The 22032-nt window shown below is 39.5% G+C and overlaps 4 protein-coding genes and 1 long non-coding RNA gene across 6 annotated transcripts; 2 read left to right on the top strand and 3 right to left on the bottom strand.

Annotated features, from left to right (window-relative positions):
• The first annotated feature begins 1285 nt into the window (after positions 1–1285).
• On the top strand, positions 1286–3414 carry LOC148087533 (TATA-binding protein-associated factor 172-like). Its single transcript, XM_087790115.1, has 5 exons — positions 1286–1538; positions 2544–2702; positions 3079–3158; positions 3222–3331; positions 3375–3414. Exons 2-5 carry the CDS (start codon positions 2555–2557, stop codon positions 3412–3414), a joined length of 378 nt encoding a protein of 125 aa, XP_087646241.1. The 5' UTR covers positions 1286–1538; positions 2544–2554.
• Positions 3415–7253: 3839 nt separating this feature from the next.
• Positions 7254–8103, top strand: LOC148087532 (uncharacterized). The gene is made up of 4 exons (XR_015710907.1): positions 7254–7283; positions 7566–7659; positions 7789–7876; positions 8015–8103. It is a non-coding gene; the product is annotated as an uncharacterized LOC148087532 (long non-coding RNA).
• Positions 8104–10593: 2490 nt separating this feature from the next.
• Positions 10594–14257, bottom strand: LOC148087531 (uncharacterized). Of its 2 annotated transcripts, none has more exons than XM_087788863.1 (2): positions 14081–14257; positions 10594–13010 (listed from the first exon to the last, which is right to left on the bottom strand). In XM_087788863.1, the coding sequence occupies exons 1-2, from the start codon at positions 14097–14099 to the stop codon at positions 11659–11661; spliced, it is 1371 nt and encodes a 456-aa protein (XP_087644989.1). In that variant the 5' UTR covers positions 14100–14257; the 3' UTR covers positions 10594–11658. The 2 variants fall into 2 exon arrangements, with proteins under 2 accessions (XP_087644989.1, XP_087644998.1); XM_087788872.1 differs by having other exon boundaries at positions 10596–12971.
• A 1149-nt stretch (positions 14258–15406) lies between these two features.
• Positions 15407–17548, bottom strand: LOC148087530 (uncharacterized). Its single transcript, XM_087788896.1, has 2 exons — positions 17390–17548; positions 15407–16602 (listed from the first exon to the last, which is right to left on the bottom strand). Exons 1-2 carry the CDS (start codon positions 17430–17432, stop codon positions 15416–15418), a joined length of 1230 nt encoding a protein of 409 aa, XP_087645022.1. The 5' UTR covers positions 17433–17548; the 3' UTR covers positions 15407–15415.
• A 1872-nt stretch (positions 17549–19420) lies between these two features.
• On the bottom strand, positions 19421–21723 carry LOC148087529 (uncharacterized). The gene is made up of 2 exons (XM_087788884.1): positions 21556–21723; positions 19421–20826 (listed from the first exon to the last, which is right to left on the bottom strand). The coding sequence occupies exons 1-2, from the start codon at positions 21572–21574 to the stop codon at positions 19550–19552; spliced, it is 1296 nt and encodes a 431-aa protein (XP_087645010.1). The 5' UTR covers positions 21575–21723; the 3' UTR covers positions 19421–19549.
• Between the last annotated feature and the right edge of the window lie 309 nt (positions 21724–22032).

Genomic DNA, 22032 nt, shown 5'->3' with positions numbered 1-22032 from the left:
CTCAAATCTCAAGTCACAAAATCCAAATTCATCTTATACTGTGCCTACTTTAAACCTTTTAAATTGTGATCACATGTGGCCGTCAAAGTCAAAGTAAAACTTATTGCATAGACATTTAAGACAGTTAATGAGACTCACTGGAGTTTTCTCACTAGATTCATTAGTGACGGGTTGATGAGGCCTCATGGAACAGATGATGAGGTATCATGACACAGTGTCTTCATTTTGAAAGACCACTAGATGGCACCCTCTGCTTCAGAATATTTGGCTCTGATCCACTAATCCATTAAAACATGGCAGTTTTATAAAAAACACTGCCATCTAGTGGCCTTTTAATAAATCATTAATATTTGCATTCTAAATGTTTTCTAAAAAATAAATTGTGTTTTGTGTCCTTTAACTGACGCCTGAATTTATTTGCAATTGTTCATAAAAAAATAATTATGTGTGTTTTTGCTTTCAAGCAGAGACTAAATTAAGTGAAGATAATTTTTTTTACTGTAGAACATAAAATTATTGTAAAATTGGGTATGTCGCAAATTAGCGACAACAGGCTTTAGAGGACCAAAAAATTATAAAAACACATTTCCCATCTTAAGCATGAAATTTTATTTTTTAATGCCAACATATACATTACAGTGGTAAGAAAACAACAATAAAAAAAAAGTGACTCAAGTCTTCCTCAGAAGCTTCACCTGACGTGCTGCAGACGTGTGACTAATAAGATGGCCGTTTCTGGTCCCACAGTGTGTTCTCTGGTGCAAGGAATCCCCAGGTGTGCAGGTGCACTGAGTAAAAGCTAACACCAAGATATGCAGTACCTGAATATTCAACAACTAATACTATAACAACAACTTCTATAACAACGATAACTGAGCTGTTTCAACAGTGGGGTGCCTTACTCATGGAACTCCCTGAAGCAATTGTTATTTTTGTTCAGGCACAAGTGAACATTGCACTTAGAACACTTGAACACAGGGTCAGTTTTCCTTTCGAAGACATCAAAGGAATGCATCAGCCCTTTTGTGTCACAAAGCACAAATATTTTATATCCTCATTTATGTGGCTTCTACGGGACATATTGTTTTAAACTTGATTTTCCTTTGAAAGGAACCATTTGCTCGTCAACACAGAGCATTTGCTCTTGTAGAACAGCTAGAAATTTGGGAAGAAGTGCATCAATCAGTGGCCTTATTTTGAAAAGTCTGTCATTGTTTGGTGCCATGTTGTCATTGAAATGGATGACAATAATGTTTTATTTCTTCCCACTCTACTCTACTTTTGTTCAGGAGTAGCTACACTAGGAAGCTCATCATCCTCTTCAGCAGTGAAGCTTTCCTCACTACTGTCACCTGGTGTTTTAAAAAAAACACCATTGAAAAGTGCAGACTATTCTATTTAGGTTAGGTTAGGTAAAACTTTACACAACCTGCTCTCAAAGCGACGTCCTCAAATATGTGGCTTACAACACAAAAGCTGAAAGTCTGTACAATACAATAGTATAGCAGTATTACTGCTATTTTCACCACCTTGTGCAGGTGTGTGTTCCTCATCAACTTCTCCACTCTCACTGAGACAGATGTCCTCACTCTCAGCGGGTGGAACTCTGGTTTCTACAGGAGTTCGCTTACCATAAAACATTTGTGAGGAAAAATACACGTCAAAAATGTAATTCATAAAACATGCTACACGATTACAGATTGTTACAAGAATTGTTTTTGCTATAGAAAGCGCGTGACGGCTAAAATCCATCTGAATATATTAATGTGTACTTTGTTGGCCATACTGATTAATTTAGCCATTATGGACGAATTTCGCGAATTCGCGACATACAGAAAACATAAAATATCTTCAAAAATTACGTTCAAAACTACTTTATTTTACTTTTCCTAGTCCCATAGACAAACAATGAGCAGACATGTTTTTTTTTTACGGTAACTTACCGCAAACAAGACGATCCGTTCGCATTTCCAACTTTGAATGGGTTGCGCAACACCCGGAAAGACACGCGATCGTAAACCGGACGTGGTTTCAAATTTGATTGGTCCTACGAGAAACTAGTGATTGCAAAACGTTCCTAGGTTCCTATCGAAGAGGCATGAACCAACGTTGGGTGAACTCGCGCACGATCAATGCTGCATTCTGAATGGAAGCGGTATGTTGCGAATTCGCGACACTCGGCGTTAAGGGGAAAAACTAATTTGAAGTGAGTCTTTAATCGGGATGAAAACTTGTATTTATTTAAGAAGCTGGTTCTATAGTGTTGTTACACATAAATATTACTTTCAGTTCAACAGCTAAAATACTTCGACAGACATTATTGACATATTATAGTTCACATATTTACAATAACGCACGTTTCAAAGCTGGATAGTTAAAAGTCATCATCCGAGTAAAATCTTTGTAACTGTTTAGACTTATTATCACGTTATAAAGTCCTTTTTTTTAATTAGCCGTCTTTGCACAAAAGTAAAATAATAACTTTTCTTGACACTAAAGTGTTTCCTGTTCAACTGAGCCATTACCTGAACTGTCTCCTGCAGGTGTTCTGGCCATGGAGGCGCTTCATCGTCAGGTGCTGCCTTTCCTGCTGAGGAGGATGAAGGAGGACGTCCTGCAGGACCTTCCTCCCAAAATCATCCAGGACTACTACTGTAACCTCAGTCCTCTGCAGGGTCTTTTGCTGACTCTGCTCAAATACAGTCTGGGTCGTTTACACTTAAAATGTTAAATAAATCTACAGTATATGTAATTGTGTTGAAAGTGTTACCGGGTGTGACTGTAATTTTATTAGGAAGTTGTACTTTAAAAACAGTTAAAATTACTCAGAATCAGAATTTTAATGATGGAATAAATGACGATTCGTGACTTTTCTAACAAGAACATTCACAATTTATCCATAATTGAAAATGCAAATTAATATTTACAAATCATTGAAACTAATATTCTGTTATTCACAATTTCAGGCAACAGTTTTGATCTTTTTAAAAAGTACATTTTGTTTTAGTGTTTAAACCAGATGAACTAAGAAGCTCGTGTGTCGTTTCCTCTGTTCTGACGTGAACTTGTCGTGTTCAGGTTCAACTCTACGCCAAGTCCCGGGCCAAGGCCAGGAGGAGGAGAAGCCCAAGCTGAAGGCGACCGGACACGTCTTCCAGGTGCGAGGATGCTCGCCGGGAGAAGATGAAACTATATATATTTAATGTGTGTGTCATGAGCAGGCGCTGCAGTACCTGAGGAAGCTGTGCAACCACCCCAGCCTGGTGTTGACCCCCCAGCACCCCGAGTACAAGCGGATCTCCGTGCAGCTGGCGAGTCAGAACTCCAACCTGCGGGACATGCAGCACGCTCCCAAACTCTCGGCTCTCAAACAGGTTTGTTGTTCGCGTCACATCGGTTTCAGATATATCTTGACACCGTCGTCGTTCGACCCCCGCAGCTGCTCCTGGACTGCGGTCCGGGAGGCGGCTCCGGCTCCGAAGGAGGGACGGAGGCGGTGGTGGCGCACCATCGCGTGCTGATCTTCTGCCAGCTCAAGAGCATGCTGGACATCGTGGAGCACGACCTGCTGAAGCCCAAACTCCCAAGCGTCACCTACCTGAGGCTGGACGGCGGCGTGCAGGCCGGCCTGCGCCACTCCATCGTCTCCAGGTGAGAAGGAGACCCTCGTGCACGTCCAGGACTGGGTTTTTTAAGAAAAGTATTTTTTTTGTTCCGCTCGCAGGTTCAACAACGACCCGTCCATCGAAGTGCTGCTGCTCACCACTCATGTCGGCGGTCTGGGTCTGAACCTGGACCGGTGCCGACAATCATTTATTTTTTGATGGTCGGTCAGAATCTCTCCATTTGGAGACAGAATTTGATGTATGGCTTGGATTCCTCTCAGTTGTCGAGCAAGTAACGATTGTTAATCCCCGAGTTCAAAGTGTTTATGTTTTATCTTGAGAAGAAGTCTGTTAACTTGGTTGGTAAGAATTGTATTATATTCATGCCTCAACCTAACAATATTTTTAAGTGTAGTTTCAGATCGATTTTCCCTATACTGTTTTTCAGCTTCAGAGATCTCTCTGTCAATATCAACTAGTCTGACAGTTCTTTTCTTTTCTGCATAGATTCATAAGATATCACTGTACCTCGGATTACTACCTTAAAAGTTTCCCATAATATCGAATCAGAAACGTCTCCCCTATCGTTCAATTTAATAAATTCCTTGATCTCTTCAGAACATCTATTTGAGAATTCTTCATTATTAAGTAAACTTGGATTCAGTCGCCAATTATAATACTCTCTCTTCCTTCCAAAATCAATGTTTATAATGACTGGGCTGTGGTCAGAAATTAAAATGTTGCAATATTTTGATGAGGAGACTGCAGATGTTAATTTGCCGTCAATGAGAAAATAGTCGTTGACGTTATTTTCAATGTTAGAACCCCCTACCATTGCATGTAAGGTTTAAAATGTTGGATCTTGATGTACACAAATTTGAGTAAGTGCTGAAAAACAAAACTAAAACAAGAAAAACAAAAAAAAGTGAACAACCCTTGTATCCCTCTATCCCTACAAAAAGGAGAAGAAAAGAAAAACCCATTATAACGGGACTGTGTGTCCGTGGACCACACCATGACTCTGGTAAACTAACCAGGAAAGCTATTCAACAGAATAGAGCAAAAGCAACATAAACATGGCAACCCCCACCCACTTTTTTCAACTTTACTTTAAAATTCACCTACAAAATAATCAATAACCCAGTTTTTAACATTGGAAATTAAACAAAACAACTTTAATGAATATATTATACATATATTACATACTATTTTTTTGTTAATAACAAATAACGATTTAGTCAACTATGACAAACAAAGCAAAAAATATATAACAGGAAAATTATTTTAAGGAACAGCAATTTAAACAAGTCTATTAGATATGCATCTTTCCCAAGTTTAGATCAGTCTGCAGCAGCTGCAGCAGCTTTCATACAGTGGCGGGCCATGCATTTCACACCTAGGCCTTCACTGGTTTCCAACATGAACTAATCCACCTCTTAATGCCATTATTATGACTCCACGGCTATAGAAACCATCAATTGTACACAGAAATACAGTATAATAATAAAAATCTCTATTTATATAGCGCCTTTCTAGACCAGGGTCACAAAGTGCTTTGCCAGTCATTCACAAACACTGATGGGAGTAGGCTGCACACGCGCACCATATCAGGGTAAAATGTATTGGTAAGGAACACAATGACACAAGCTTATCTGGAGCTGGGATTGAACCCGCAACCTTTTGGACTGCAGGCAACCACTATACCATCTGAGCTATGACACCCATGGTGTGGCTAAACAGAAAGGTATCTGATGTAGCAAGACAGAACGTCATTACTAAAGCAAAAGAAACCCAATTAGGACAATTGAACAAGTCTCTTTTCACTGTAGCCACAGCAGCCATACATACATCATCTCGAGCAGAAACAACAATATTAACCTCATTAAATGACAAAAATATTAAAACGTTTAAATAAAATGCTTTACTCACCAAAACTACTGATTATTTGTAAGCAAAGTCCATCATCCTTTCTTTCCTCGAGAAGAGTTCGATTACTCTGTTGTACAGTTTATCTGTTTCAGTTCCAACAATAAGTCCCTTTCTATCGCCATGGAGGCTGATGCTGTAGGTCTAGTCTGTCCAGTCGGGTTTCTGGAGGACGTTTTTATAAGTTTTGATTCGCTTCAGGGCGGAGAATGTTCGACAGAAGCAGTGACACTGATGGTCATCGCTCGTAGTTGCTGACTTGAAAGTGGCGACAAACCCTCTTCCCTGCTGGACAGACTTGCTAGCTTCGGAGTCTGCCGACCGTTCTTCACAATGTCCACTTTTTCTGGAAAAGTCCGTCTTGAAAATGGTTTTGTGAGCATAAGTGCGACCAAATCAATGGCTTCTCCTCCGTCAGCCATTGTTAAAAAAGTTATGAAATCCACTCGCAAAGTATTTGAGTTCGCTCCGCTAGCTATAGATGCTTTGCTGCTCTGACGAGTATTTCTCTGAACATCCAATCAAAGGACGTGAAAATGCTGACGTCACAGGACGCCTGCTAGAAGGCCTAGGTGTTGCCAACCAGAACTCTGATTGGTTAAAGCAACAGCGTCTTTGCCACTGACTTTAAACTACAGACGCCAGCACTGTCGATTCTGAAGGCGTCAAGGCAGATTTTTGACCCTGGCAACAAATGATGGCTGAAATATGATTGAATAAAAACTCTAAAATAAACATACACTAGTGGAAGCAGCGCAACCAAGAGAAAAGCTATGAAATGAAGAGAAAGACTATTGGAAATAATTGAATACTAATAATATTATAAAATTATATAATATTATATATAATAATATTCATGGAAATATATTAAAACAAAAGTCAGTGATTCTGTGTGATAGTGTTTAGGCCAGCAGAGAAAGCCTTGCTGGCCCTGACAGCCCACCACTGCTTTCATATGATCGTCAACATACTTGTCAGCATCCTTTGGCGAGTTGAAAACTTTTGTGACACCTCCAAGAGTAAAGATGAGACGAGCAGGAAAGAGAAATCCACTCCGGGCGTTAGCTTCAGGTAACTTTTGCCTGACGTTGTCAAATTCTTTCCGTTCCTTAATGACGTCAGCAGCAAGGTCCTGGAAGATGCTGATCCGATTTCCCTCGTAGTTAAGTGGACCCTTGGTCCGCGCCGTCTGGATGATCCTCTCCTTCACAGGGTCGTGGTGTATTTTGGCGATCATCATGCGTGGTTTGTTGGCTGGTGTGCCGGCTGGCGTGCCGATGCGGTGAGCCCGGTCCACCTTAACGCCGCCCGGAAAGTTCTCCGCTCCCAGTAGTTTCGCCAACATATCGGCGACAAATGAAGTGGGGTTGCCCTTCTCGATATTTTCCAGAAGCCCCACAATCTTGATGTTCTGTCGCCGTGAACGACCCTCCAAGTCACAAAGTTTAGCGCTCAACACCCGTGCTGTGTCTCAAATCGCATACTAGCGTACTAAAAGTTAGTATTTTTAGTACGTTAGTGTGTCTCAATTCTTAGTATGCGAAATTTAGTGCGCCATGCATACTAAATTGGCGTACTAACACGCCCACAAAACTAGCATGGTTCGATGGACACTAATCATACTAAACAGCCGCCATCTTAATGACGTTGACGTTTTAAACGGAAGTTACGTCACTACCAGTCAAATGGAGGCGGCAAGAGAACACGTTGGGAGCGACGCCCCCTCGGTCAATATTTCAACTGTATACCGATGTAAGTTTTTCATTTCATATGTTTGCACTAGTGCTGTTGTATAGAAACGTCATTAACGTATGTTTATGTGTATTTTGGACGAAAACGTGAATGCTAATGTTATTTCGCTAGCTTGCGAGCGAACACTCACTAATCATACGTCATGACATGTACGTTACGTTTATTGTGGTATAAGATGTGTGTTCACAGCCGAATTGCTGAAGCTAGCGTATCAGCACAGAGTATATAAACGATATTGTTTTTACTGTTCTGAGTATAGATATTATTGTATTTATTTTTCAGGGGGCGATGAAGACACAAGGGCTCTCATTGAGTGGCGATCTGCTAACGCCTCCCTTTTTACAGGGAGGCGTAATGCAGCCATCACTGGCTTTGAGTAAGTGAATGAACATCATATTTTATCATGCTAACATGAATGACACCTTAATAACTTACATGTTTGTAGAGATTGATGTTACTGTAAGGAGTGTCATTGCATAGTTGTGTCAACTTGTATTTCAATCAGGGTGTTCATTAATGCCCGGGAGCTGGGGGGGAAGGTGACCCCAGCCTACGCCAAAAAGAAGTGGGAAAACCTTAAACAAGCGTACAAGGTTGGTTTTCAAGCTAAGATGTCCTGCTGGCATACACATTACACCATGTACTAACATTATTATAAGTTGAATGGCTTCATATGACAATAAGGATAGAGATGTAAAATATATAATTCCCTCTAATTCTTTCCTTCACAGAAGCTGAAGTGCCCCTCAACTGGGGTCAGCACAGAGGGGGGTGAAGTCACTGCCGCATCCTGGAAGTGGTACACCTCGATGGATGAGGCGATTGGGGCCAAGCCTTCGATAACACCGCATCGCCTCATCGCCTCATCCTCCCAGGACGCGGTTGTGGTTGAACCCCCCTCTGTGCAGACCCCACAGCAAAGCGCATTCACAGCATCTACACAGAAAAGGCGGCGGGTGGATGTTGTGAATTTTGTGGATGCACTGAATGAGCTCCAAGAAAAAGATGGACAATTCTTGGAGCTCCAGCAAATCAACAAAAGAGAGCTTATGGAGAGAGAAGAGAAGAAGAGAAAAGATGACTCTGAGAAAGAGGAGAGGAGGTACAGGGAGAGCGTGGAGAGAGAGGAGAGGAGGTACAGGGAGAGCGTGGAGAGAGAGGAGAGGAGGTACAGGGAGAGCGTGGAGAGAGAGGAGAGGAGGTACAGGGAGAGCGTGGAGAGAGAGGAGAGGAGGTACAGGGAGAGCGTGGAGAGAGAGGAGAGGAGGTACAGGGAGAGCGTGGAGAGAGAGGAGAGGAGGTACAGGGAGAGCGTGGAGAGAGAGGAGAGGAGGTACAGGGAGAGCGTGGAGAGAGAGGATAGGCGGTACATGGAGAGCGTGGAGAGAGAGGAGAGAATGATGAGGGAGATGAGGGAGAGAGAAGAGAGAATGATGAGGGAGATGAGGGAGAGAGAAGAGAGGATTATGATTGAAATGAGGGCGAGGGATGAGAGGAGAGACAAGGAGACTGCTGCCAGGGATGAGCGTCTCCTTGACATTCTGTCGTCATCTTAAAAAAAATAATTTATTTTTATTTTGTGCATTTCTTTTTTGTAAAAAAAAAAAATGTTCATTTAAGTTAGTGTAAGGACATATTTGTGACACATTTTAATAAGGAGTCGTGACTGCTATGTACATTATTTATTGTTATATATAATCATGCTCAGGCGCAACACACAACATTGCCATCCTGTGCCTGTCGTCTGCTCCACAGACGGCACCTGGGGCTGCTGGTTCTGGGTTGTGGTCGCCTGCTGCTCCTGGGTTGTGGTCGCCTGCTGCTCCCTCCACATCAGCATCCTCTGGCTCAAGCTGATCGCAGTTGCTGAGGCAGATATTGTGCAATATGATGCAGCAGGCGACCACCTCCGGGACATAACGGACGTCCACCTCCAAGGCCTTCAGGAAGATGGACCTCCACCTTGTTTTAAGGATCCCAAAGGCTCTCTCCACAACACATCTGGCTTTTGCCAGGCGGGCGTTGTAGAGGGCCTGAAGATGGTTGTGGAGAGGCTGGCGGTACGGCGTCAACAGGGCGATGGGCTGGCGCAGGCAGGGGTAGCCACCGTCTCCTATGATACAGTACCCTGGTGGGGGGTACCTCCGTTCATAGTAGAGAGGGCTGTGCTTCAGCACCCTTGCATCATGTGCAGAGCCTGGGAATCCCACACAAATATCAATGAATCTAGCTGTGTGGTCACACACAGCTTGAAATTGAATAGAATAAAATAATCTTCTATTCAGGTAACAGTCTGCGTCCTGGGCGGGTGGCTTCACCCGGACGTGGCAGCCATCAATGCTGCCAACAACATTGTGGAACGCTGCTGTCCCAGCCAAACGGGCAAAACCAGCTCCCACCAGTGGCAGTTCCTCTTCTGTCGGGTGACGGACGACCTTGGAGAGGAGGGTGAGGACCTTCGTGCTTGTGTTATGTATTGCACGGTGGACTGTGGCTCGGTGCATGCCGAAAGCTCTTCCGACCACACGATAAGAGGTCCCACTGGCCAACCAAAAAAGAAAAACTAAGGCCTCAATGACAGGTCCCCAGCCATGGTCACTCGCCTCGCCAAGGGCAACCATCAGGGCATTAAAAGATGCCCTGGAGAGGCGGAAGTCGGGACGGAGGTCTCCACCATCAAAGTACAGTGCCAAAAGTGGCACTGTGGCATTTAGTTGGCAGTACTGCCTGGGGTTTGGAGCCTGTTGGAGGAAAAACAAGTTCATGTTTTAATAAAGTTATATTAAGTAAATCTTCTTGTTTTCATTTGTATTGCACTTTGAATGACTGAAATAAGCTATAATAGCAGTAGTGCATTAATGCATAAGTCTTGCTCAGTATCCACTTTGAGACTTTATTTTAATATTGGAATTTTTACAATGCTGATATGTATATCCCAATCTGTTTCCTTCTTCCATCCACAATAATTTTGTCCTTCCCTTTATCACAGACCTACCTTTTTTTTTTTTTTTTCATCCCTACTCTAGTCTGTGCTCCCTTTTCCCATCTTTCCTTCCTTCACATAAAGTTTATTAGCAAAGAACACAGTTTATCAGGTAAAAAAAACAATTATATATATATATATATATGCATATCTCTCTCTCTCTCTCTCTCTCTCTCTCTCTCTCTATATATATAATAACAATAATCTCTATATGTATATATATATATATGTAATTTATATTTTATATACTTACAGGTACATTTTCTGCCAGCAATAGAAGGATAAGACGTCTTCGCTGCTGATAGCGGCGTAAATATCTCTCGAATATTTCATTATCCATATTTTTCTTTATTTCTTTTTCTCACAAAGCTGCGAACCGTGCTGCCAGCAGGTGTCGATAGCGTTAGAACAGCTGATTGCAACCATCGTTAAATAGAAGTAGAAGAAGAAGCTGTCATGTGATTTCCGGTTAGTGTGTAGCTTCAGGGTTTGATTTGAGACATACTATCTGCGGAGAATTTGCGTACTAGTTAGTATGCATACTAAACTGATGCATACTAACTTCTAGCATACTAAGATTAGTATGCGATTTGAGACACAGCACTGGTCCTGGTCTTTTGGCCCAGTCGTGAACTGCAGTAAAGTGTATAGATGTAGACGTGTCCTGTCATACTATAAAAGGTTTTTCTTCAGGGTGAAGGTTCAAATGCTCAACCAGAGCCTCTCTTTGTGTAAAGCATTTACCACAATGAGAGCAGATGAAAGGTGTTATTTGACAAACAAAATATTTTAGAGTATTAACTGCTCTGAGAAATAATATTTCTCCATTACCGAATTACCTTTGTTTTTTACTTAAAATACAATGTGTGTTCTATTTTTTTTCCCACGAAACTGGGGCAAGAAAAAAACCAAACTATTGTCCTAGGCTTTTTCAGTTAATACAAAAACAGAGGCTCCTTATGCATAAAAGTTTGTCTCTCTTGTCAGACCCTCTTGGTCCTGACGCTCACTAATATTAATTTTAATCATCACAGTTTAATTTTCATTTCATCAAATTATCATTATGAGATTTAATTCAAGGACTTTATTGATAAACAAAAAAAACCCAATAACACACCAACTTTGGTTTATCTGCCAGACGTTAAATGTGGGTTAAAGTAATATATTTAAAGAAAGAGAAACAAAACATTTAGGGAAAGTGCCAAAAGAACAAAAAAACAACACATTTTTAAGTAGTCTTTGTCTTTGGTTTCACAGGAAGCTCAGGTAATATAGTATATCAGACAAAGAGCCAGTCAACACATTCCTCTCTACAATAAATTAGTTGAATCCCACATGAAAAGGCTTGTGTGGTGGCAGAAATCAATCAAGTGGATCAATCATGTTGCAGAGCTAAGTGCAAATTGGATCTTTGTTCCAAGAATGGGTGGCCATGTGTGACCTCAAGTGCCCACGAAGTGTGAAACATTTACCACACTTGGTGCAGGCGAATGGTTTTTCTCCAGAGTGAAACATCATGTGTGTTGTCAGGTTTCCTCTTTGCGTAAAAGATTTACCACACTCAGAGCAGGTGAACGGTTTTTCTCCAGAGTGATACATCATGTGTGTCTTTAGGTTCCACCTTTGCTTAAAAGATTTACCACACTGAGTACAGATGAAAGGTTTTTCCCCAGTGTGAACTCTCATGTGTTCGCTTAGGTGCACTCTCTGAGTAAAACATTTACCACACTGAGAGCAGATAAAGGGCTTTTCGCCAGAGTGATACATCATGTGTGTTTTCAGGTTCCATCTTTGCTTAAAGGATTTACCACAATGAGAGCAGACAAAAGGTTTCTCTCCAGAATGAAACATCATGTGTGTATTCAAGTGTCCTTTGTGAGTAAAAGATTTACCACATTGCGAGCAGCTGAAGGGATGGTCCGAGGAGTGAAACATCATGTGCGTGTTCAGGTTCCTCTTGTGCTTAAAAGATTTATCACACTGAGAACAACTAAAAGATTTCTCTGTGGCGTGAACTTCCATGTGTAGTTTCAAATTATATTTATGAAAAAAACTTTTATCACAATGAGAGCAGCTGAAAGGTTTTTCTCCAGTATGACGTCTCGTGTGTTTCTCCAGATCCCAACGCTTTTGAAAAGATTTGCCACAAAATGAACAGGTCATAGATCCTTTAGAGCAGGATTTTAAATGTTGAGTCAGTCCAGACTTTGAAGAACATTTTCTCCCACATCCAGAGCAGGTCAAAGCAATGTCATCATCATCATCATCATCATCTTCATCCTTCTTTTCACTGACATCCACGTTTGGATTTTCTACAGATTTTGAGCTTGACTTAATATCACTGGTTTCTCTCCAGTCGTCGCTGTCATCAGTGTCAGATTCGGAAGAGAGCGACCTCTGCTGGTCAGAGAGTCGAGTTGTATCCGGGTCTGCTTCTGATCCTCCGCAGTCGTCTTCATCAACTCCCGTTTCCACGTGTTGATTCAAACTGCTGGTTGAAGGCTCCTCCTCATCTTCAAGCTTCACTTCGACGTGAAAAGACGAGAGCTTGCAGACTTCTTCTTCCTCCTCCTCCTCTTTGATTGTATCTTCCTCTTCTATTTCCTCTTTGATGATAAGCGTCTTTGATTTTTCAAGGTCCGGACTAGAGCTGAACTCCAGATGCTCCGCAGAAAAGTCTTCGCTCGCTCGCCGCTGCTGAACATCTGCAGGAGCACACACAGACTCACACACTGACCACAGACCTAGAAAGAAAATATTAAACTAAAACCAAAAGAAGATAACGAAAGATGTAAAACAGAAAATCAACAAAGGGGCTCAAGTTAGTGAAACTGTAAATCTGATTAATACAGAATAGCTAATGGTTTAAATCATCCAAAGGCAAAATATAGCATTTGAAATTAATAACATCCATCATAAAATGCTGATCTGAGATCAGGTTTCAGGGGCAGCAGCCAGAGATTAAAAAAAAGGCCCAAATCTCCCTGGAAATATCTCTCTGCTCTTCTCTGAGAAAAATCAAGATGTTCTCAGTTCCAGACACTGTGTCCTGGATCTGCCCCGAGGTCCCCTCCTCCCGAGTCTGGTGTCCAGGAGGCTTCCTTCAAAGGTGCCCGAATCACCTCAACTGGCTCAAGTAGAAACGACTTCTCACGTAGAGAAGCCAGTTGAGTTGGCTCAATTACCACGTTATTTGAATCATGTAGGAAACGTTGTTTAAAGAGAGAAAATTAAAGTTTTTACGGTGCAAAAAATGATTTATGAAACCAAGAACATCTTTGCTTGAAGAGGACTGAAAGTAGGTCAAACAGTGAGCCTGAGCAAATGGCTGCATGATTAAAAATGCAGTCTTGTTTTGTAATAATACAAACATTTATATTGGCATTAAACACACACATAAAAGCATCTTTTAACGGTGACGAATGTTGAAGTGATCATGGATGAATGGAAAAATGTATAACAATGGGGTCAGTTGTTATTAATATTGACAATGAAATATTGACTCCTGTGGGTGTTGGTAAAGAAGCCTGATGAAGTAATATCCTCATGTCACTGTGAATGACATATGTGCAAAACATGGTGCCTGCAAAAGACGTGTTTTATGCATTTCTATTTGTCAGAGCAGTATCTGTGTTTTACTAATCTAAACGTGAAGCCTAGTTATGTTGGAATTTGAATGTATTTTAGTGGGTTCTTGATCCACGACAAAACACGTCAGCACACAAACGTAACGTATCGTATCGATGGTATTATAGCTGTTTATACCATATATTTGTGTGTGTGTTTGTGTGTGTTTGTGTGTGTGTGTGTGTACCTGGTCTCTGGGGCTCCATCTCCAACAGATTATCTTTTGAATCGTTTGTTTATTCGTCGTGAAAACGTGGCATCAGATGATCGTCGGCAGCCGACGCTTGAGAGAATCTTTCAAACTGTCAACGACTCATATTTATTAAAGGATTCACGAAAAAAAAGGCCTCAAAGCAGCCGCTTCGGTTTCCTGTGGAAAGAAAATGGAGGAGGGGGCGGGACCTACAGTGACGAAGGTCCTGAACAGCCAATAGGATTCAGCCAAAGCACAACCAGCGCAGACATGGAAATTAGATGTAGTTTATTTATTTATTATTATGTGTCAGAGTGATGAGTTTGGGATTTAAAACGTCATATGGATATTGTATTTCATATAAAAGTGTATAATAAAAATGATGAAAAAAAATCTCAAAAGAAAAGTCTTATTTTCCTAATCTAACAAACAGCAGAAATAATGATAACTCCTGGTCCTTTTCAGTCATGTTTGATCAGTTGACAAAGATGAGATTAAAACAAGTATCTGTACATTAATATATTAAATTAACAAATTGAATAATGGTGATGTAATGAAAGAAAACGTCTTTAACTCCAAATTAATATTATACCATAAGAATAAAAAGAAGACTATACGAAACCAACTTTTATTCATTATGTTGATTATTTATTTTCATCTATTTATTTTCTTTAATTTGCTGTCTTCATGTTTTGCATCATGTGTCTGAGAGGACTACAATTTAATTTGTGCTGTATGTCTCGATACATGTATATTTGACAAATAAAAAGAACTTGAACCCAAAATTCATTTTCGACTCTTGCATGAACGTTCACTCAAAGATTAAAGGGTGCCTCAAAAATAAAAGTCAGAACATATATATATATATAAATTATAAATTAATATAAATATTTGCATAAAAAGAATAAAGATTTCATGAATAAAGACTAAACTACATTTTTTTCATCTTTTTCCCCAAAAGTTAAAACAATAATCATTCATTCTGCTGCTTTAGGAAATCTCAAATAAAAAAAATATCTGACTGGACAGAATTGAAAGATGCAACTTTGTTTCTATTTTTGAAGGTAAATGATGGCTAACATTTTGTACTCAAATGATCTCCCAACAGTTCAAGAATACATTTTAAAATGGTTGATATCATAACTGTTTTTAATCTTTTATGACATTAAATTCCTAACATCAAAAACTGCAAATGGTTGTGGCCAGAAAACCACATACTCTACTAACATGTGAACAAAAACACATGAGCCAACATTTTTTTTTACCTTATTTTAATTATATATACATACATATCATAGCATCGACTAGAACACACAAAAGAGTCTTAAGTTAGGTGTATGTTTTTTTGTCACAAGTATGGATCCTCATGTGTGCATTCAGGTTCCCTTTAAGCGTAAAACCTTTACCACACTGAGAGCAGGGGAAAGGTTTTTCTCCAGAATGAAACATCATGTGTGTCTTCAGATTCCTTTTACGCTTAAAGGATTTACCACAAAGAGAGCAGAAGAACTTCTTTTCCACACTGTGAACTATCATGTGTTCCCTCAGGTGCACTCGCTGTGTAAAAGAATTACCACACTGAGAGCAAATAAAAGGTTTTTCTCCAGAGTGAAGTCTCATGTGTTCTACCAGGTGTCCTTTTTGTGTAAAACATTTATTACACAGTGAGCAGACAAAAGGTTTTTCCCCAGAGTGAACTCTCATATGTTCTACCAGGTGTCCTTTCTGTGAAAAACATTTACAACACTGGGAGCAGGCGAAAGGTTTTTCCCCGGAATGAACCGTCATGTGTGTATTGAGGCTCCATTTATGTGTAAAAGATTTACCGCAATGAGAGCAAGTGAAAGGTTTTTCTACAGTGTGAACGTTCATGTGCATTTTTAAACTACTTTTATAAGAAAAAGTTTTATCACAATGAGAGCAGCTAAAGGCTTTTTCTCCCCCGTGAGTTGCCATGTGAACATCCAGTTGCCATTTCTTCTTATAACATTTTTTACAAACGGAGCAAGTCAAAGGTCCTCTAGAGCAGGATTTCAAGTGTTTAGTAAGTCCAGACATGGAAGAACATTTTCTCCCACATCCGGAACAAATCAGCGACTTGTCTCCATCCTTCTTCTCACTCGCATGAACTTTTGGATTCTTCACAGAGTTTAAACCTGACTGGGAGTTATTGGTTTCTCTCCAGTCTTCACTGTCATCAGTGTCAGATTCAGAAGAGAGCGACCTCTGCTGGTCACAGTGGAGAGTTGTATCGGAGTCTGGTTCTGATCCCCTGCAGATTTCTTCATCATCTTCTGTCTTCATGTGTCGAGTCAACATGCTGGTGGAAGGTTCCTCCTCTTCGTCACGTTCACTCTTAACAATGACAGGAGCGAATGACGGGTTACAGATCTCCTCTTCCTCCTCCTCCTCTTTTATTGGACCGATCTCTTCCATTTCTTCTTTAATGAAATGAGATTCCGGTCCCTCTGGGTCACCATTTGTATCTTCTTCACTCACGGGCAGTCGCTGAACATCTGCGGGACACAAAAACACAAATGTTAAATAAAGATGCAAAGGAGGAGGAAAGACACATTGCTTTATACAAGCAGATAAAATAAAAGAAAACAATAATGAAGTTGATTTACTAAATATTTAAAAATGTGTTAAGTTTTGCATCTCTCACTTAAAATAGCATTATTAAGTTAGTATTCTGCTGCCAATCTGGACCAGTAAGGAAACCCTACATATATCAAAACGGATTTATTTTTTTCAAAAAAGTATTCTCTGTGAACACAAATGAAAATTACCAAAACATTGACGCACAGTGGGTCATTGTGGTCACATGATCGTCTATCTGGCTTTCTATATGGCTGAACGTTCGAGTAGCTCTTCAGGTTTTTTCCGGTGGCATTTTATTGAATTATTAAATCTAAAAGGTTACGAATTTAAAAATATTGAATCGAGAATATGTATTTTGGGTTAATTTGAATTGAATTATTTTGTAATATCAAAACTCCATGTGCAAATAAATGCAATACATTTTGAAAATGTTAGCTTTTTTATTAAATTTATATATTCAATAAAAACAAATGCAAATGCGAAATATTTTATTAAATTATTCAACATTGTAATGGCACTGATTTACTTTAAGTATCCACGATTTTGTTGCAAACCTGACTGATGCGCGACAATGAAAAATCGCTGACGTCAGCACAACAAGCGTCAAATGAACACAATATAAAACTCGATTTTATTTATATACAGTATATATATATTTTTAACGAAAGACTTTGAGCATCTGCGGTGTGTGTGTTTGTTTACCTGCTGTCTTGCTCTCCATCTCCAGGAGGACTTTCTCTCTCATGGAAAATTGAATTAAGAATATAAACAGCTGATCATCGTCAACAAAACAGCTGCTTAAAAAGAATCTTTTAAACTCTCAACCTCAGATATTTGCCTGAATCTGGATCTGGATCCATGGGATCGGATGACACACAGGAGCTGGTTCAGTGTTCAGAAGAAAATGGAGGAGAGGGCGGGAAATTGTTTTCCACGGAGATCATTTATGACCAATAGCGTCCCGGTGCGTCACCGCAGAACCGGAAGTGGGAGTTTTTCTTTTGTTTTCAATCAACTGCAGACGAGACAGCTCCTTCTTGTTAAGACATGAAAACAAACTGTTACAATAGTCCAGACGAGAAGAAACAAACGCATGGATTACAAGCTCCAGATCATGTTCCGACAACATTTTCCTAAGTTTAGAGATTTTTCTCAGTTGAAGTAAACAGTTCCTGGTCAGTTTTCTGCAGTGTTGAACTAGAGACATGTCTTTATCAAATACAACACCCAGGTTTCTCAGGCTCAGTTTGACAGACTGACCCAAGTCACCCAAGTACTGACTCAACCCTGGAACCTTATCATCATGAGCAATGCAGGATCTGGTGATCAACTGTATATAAAACAAATGAAGTTTAACCTAGAGATGAAATAAACGAATTTGGGATTTTTGTGAACGTAAATAATTACTTTAATGTAAGATTCAAGTACAATTTGATCTTGGAATAAGGTTATTTCAACGCAGATGCTTTTTGACAGAAAGTTGTGCCGCACTCTTGTTTCAAAGTAAAACTCTCGGGTTAAATAATGAGTGACATTTACCAGGACACAGGATTTATTGTGAAGAGTACAACATTTATAAAATCCAATACCTTGTTTGTTTCCTGGTTGAAGACAATATTCTAGTTTTTTAGAAATACATTTTCTCGCCAATGGGTTAAGAATTTTTTTTTTTTTTTTACACAATTGATATAGGGGTTATTTCATCAAATGATTTCCTTCTTTTGACATCACATGTAAGTATATAACTTAGATTTCAGTCTTCTTTTTTTAAGGAGAGAATGCGCAAACACGTTCAATCGTAAACATAAATCTGCCCGACTTCACGCTAACTTTGGCATTATGTCAATCCAAATTAGGAACAATGCTGAAGATAGAGCCATACTGTATTTAGCAAATCATCTAAAAGTATATTCATTTAACTTAACCTGCAGTCCTCTCCGCCTGTCAATGTTATTTGTCTCCTGGAAAGGTATTATTGTTCTCTGTTTAGTGTGAAAAGTTTATATTTATTTTTTAGCTATTTTTATTTACTCTTTTTCTCTAATCTGAGCATCAGATTGCGCAACAACATGAAATCCCTACACACAGAAAAATTAATTTTAGGCAATGTGGTGAGGAGACAGTTCTCTTGCATCCAGAGGAGCTGAGAAAAAATGATAAACTCGATAAGCAAACTTTTTTTTTTTAATGAAGTTCTGTACTCATTTCAGAGGCCACTGGAAAGAAAATCTAAAATAGCTAAAATTTGGCTCTGGAGAACTTTTAAAAATTAAATCTTTCATTGATTTTAAGCCGGGTGTGCCACATGTTCTCCTCATGAAACTCCATCTGCTCATCAATATATATTTAAAGAAAGGCTCCTTAGTTGTCAACTATGTTTAAAATATATATATATTACTCAAACATCTTAATTTTTGAAAAGAGGTACTTCAGCCATCATCTAATTGGACAGGCAGGCTGACATGTCAAAAGTTTTGTAAAATTCAATGAAAAAATAAATAAGAATTGAGATAAACCTCTTAAATTTTTCTTTGTTAATATTTATGAATATTATACCGAATGATTAAGGGTAAAACCATTAAAAGTAACAGATTCAGGGATAAGAAGTGATGCGATATTTCTTACACTATAAGAAGCACAGATTTCATGTTTCATCATTTTTGTTTATTGTTTTAACAATATTTAAACAAAAAAACTTTATTTCGAGATTTAGGCAATAGCAAGATGTGAACATATACTTCCACATGAATAAAACTGGACAATGAAAATATTTAACATTAACAAGGTCACTGAAGAAACATGTTAAAGACATGTAGATCACAGGAAACTAAATGTAAACCCTGTATAAATATGTGTGAAGGGTTACAAGTGGGTTGTCATGTGTGTCTTCAAGTGCCCTTTCAGTGTGAAACATTTACCACACTTTGAGCAGGGAAAAGGTTTTTCTCCAGAATGAAACAGCATGTGTGTCTTTAGGCCTCCTCTACGAATAAAAGATTTACCACACAGAGTGCAAGTGAAAGGTTTCTCTCCAGAGTGAAACATCATGTGTGTCTTTAGACTTCCTCTTCGATTAAAAGATTTACTGCAAAGAGAACAGGTGAAAGGTTTTTCTCCAGTGTGCAGTCTCATATGTCCCTTGAGGTGCACTTGCTGAGTAAAACATTTACCACACTGAGAGCAGGTGAAAGGTTTTTCTCCAGAGTGAACTCTCCTGTGTTTTATCAGGAGCCCTCCCTGTGCAAAACTTTTACCACACTGAGAACAGATGAAAGGTTTTTCTCCAGAGTGAACTCTCAGGTGTACAATAAGATGCCCTTTCTGAGAAAAGCATTTACCACAATGAGAGCAGGTGAAAGGTTTTTCTCCTGGCGGCAGTTTCATGTGCTCATCCAGGTTCCCAGTGTTCGCAAGACAGTCACCACTCTGTGAGCAGGTGGAAGGTCTTACTCCAGCATGAACTTTCATGTGTGTTTTCAAACTATGATTATGGGAGAAACATTTGTCACAATGAAAGCAGGTGAAGGGTTTTTCTCCAGTATGACCCCTTGTGTGTTTCTCCAGATCCCATCTCTTTTGAAAACATTTTCCACAAAACGAACAAGTCATAGATCCTTTAGAGCAGGATTTTAAATGTTGAGTCAGTCCAGACTTTGAAGAACATGTTCTCCCACATCCAGAGCAGATCATTGATTTGTCATCAACTTTATCTTCCTTCTCACTCAAAAGAAACTTTGGATTCTCCTCGGCATTTGCACCTGGCTGAGTGTTGCTGGTTTCTCTCCATTCTTCACTATCATCAGTGTCAGATTCAGAAGAGACTGACGTCTGGTGGTCAGGGTTTAGAAGTGTTTCCAAGTAGCCATCTGGTTCTGATCCTCCAAACTTGCCTCCATCAGATTCTTCTTTTATTTGTCGATTCAAGCAGCTGGTTAAAGGCTCCTTATGCTCAATCTTCACTTCTATACGAGTGAACGAAAGCTTACAGACTTCTTCTTCCTCCTCCTCCAATTTCACTCTACCCTCCTCTTTTTCTTCTTCTTTAATGAGACGAGTTTTTGGTCCCGACTGGTCATGACTGGAGCTGCACTCCTGCTGCTCAGTAGAAACTTTGTCTCTCACCAGAAGCTGCTGAACATCTGCCAGGACACAAATACAGGGGGCAGTAGTGAGACACTATCATTTTTCATTTCACTCAATTGTTCTGCCTAAATAAAAAAACAAAAAAAAAACAATGATTAACACAGTTATAGTTATTAAACTTAATAACATTATCATATATTTGGGCAGGAAAAATGTTAGGTAAAATATTACAACTAACAAGTTTAGAGGAAGCATAAAAAGAATAAAAACACTACACAGAAAGGGATAAAAAGAAATACACAACAAAAAAGGTTACTGAAGAAAATCAGTTAGCAGATTCAAAACAGAAAACATACTTCAGCAGAATATCCTTTAACGTTACTTTCGAATTTAGTTGTTTTTAGGTCGTATCTAAAATAACTATTTTATAATCTGTCTCGTTTAAGTCTTGTGGTCTGTTTTTTACTTTCAAGTCTTTGACATAGACTGAAAAATGTTTCTAAAAAGTGTATGAATAATTGGGCAAATTATTAAAAAAGTAAAAATTGAATTACATTCTACTGCAATAAAAATGTACATGTATATATGTAATATTGGCATATTGATATATTGAGTCTTTCAAATCATACACGACAGTTGTGTATTTGTAATTAATGATATAGCTCATCAGAAAACACGAGCAGTCTTACTGAATAAATAATTAAATTAAATTCGGTATAGATGACGTAATTCATCATCCAGGCTTTAGTAATTCATACATTTGAGCCACTATAGTGTGTTTGTACCTTGTCTATCTGTCACCATCTCCAGCAACGTTCTCGTTTCTTCCAGTTCTGGTAAATAACAGTTTGTGGTTCAAATAAGGCAGAAGATGATCTATGACGTCAGTTTAAAATCCCCAGTTTGAATGTATCATTTTAACTCTGCATTTCTTCCACAAACTGCAGACACGGAAAAAGCGTCTTCCGTGGTCTGGGAGCAGAACATGGAGTAGTGGGCGGAACCCCGTCTCCTGTACGGTGGTCCTGTAGGGCCAAATAGTAAACCACTGCAGAAAAGCAAAAGCAGATTGGAACTTGGACATTCACAAAGAGTGTGTGTTTGTCTTCTTTTTTTCACACGTGCTCAAAACTGCACAGACACATCTCCAAAAGAATGATGAGAAAAATAACTATAATGAAGTGAGGTTGGCATTATTCACTGAGCGAATCTAGATCATCAGCTGTTTCATGTTGTTGTGACGGGTCTGTTACTTCCGCAAT

Source organism: Callionymus lyra, chromosome 1 (genome assembly GCF_982586985.1).
Source record: "Callionymus lyra chromosome 1, fCalLyr1.hap1.1, whole genome shotgun sequence".
In the NCBI taxonomy this organism is placed as follows: Eukaryota; Metazoa; Chordata; class Actinopteri; order Syngnathiformes; family Callionymidae; genus Callionymus; species Callionymus lyra.
The sequence above is the reverse complement of the archived record's forward strand: the minus strand, read 5'-3'. Positions and strand labels throughout refer to the sequence as shown.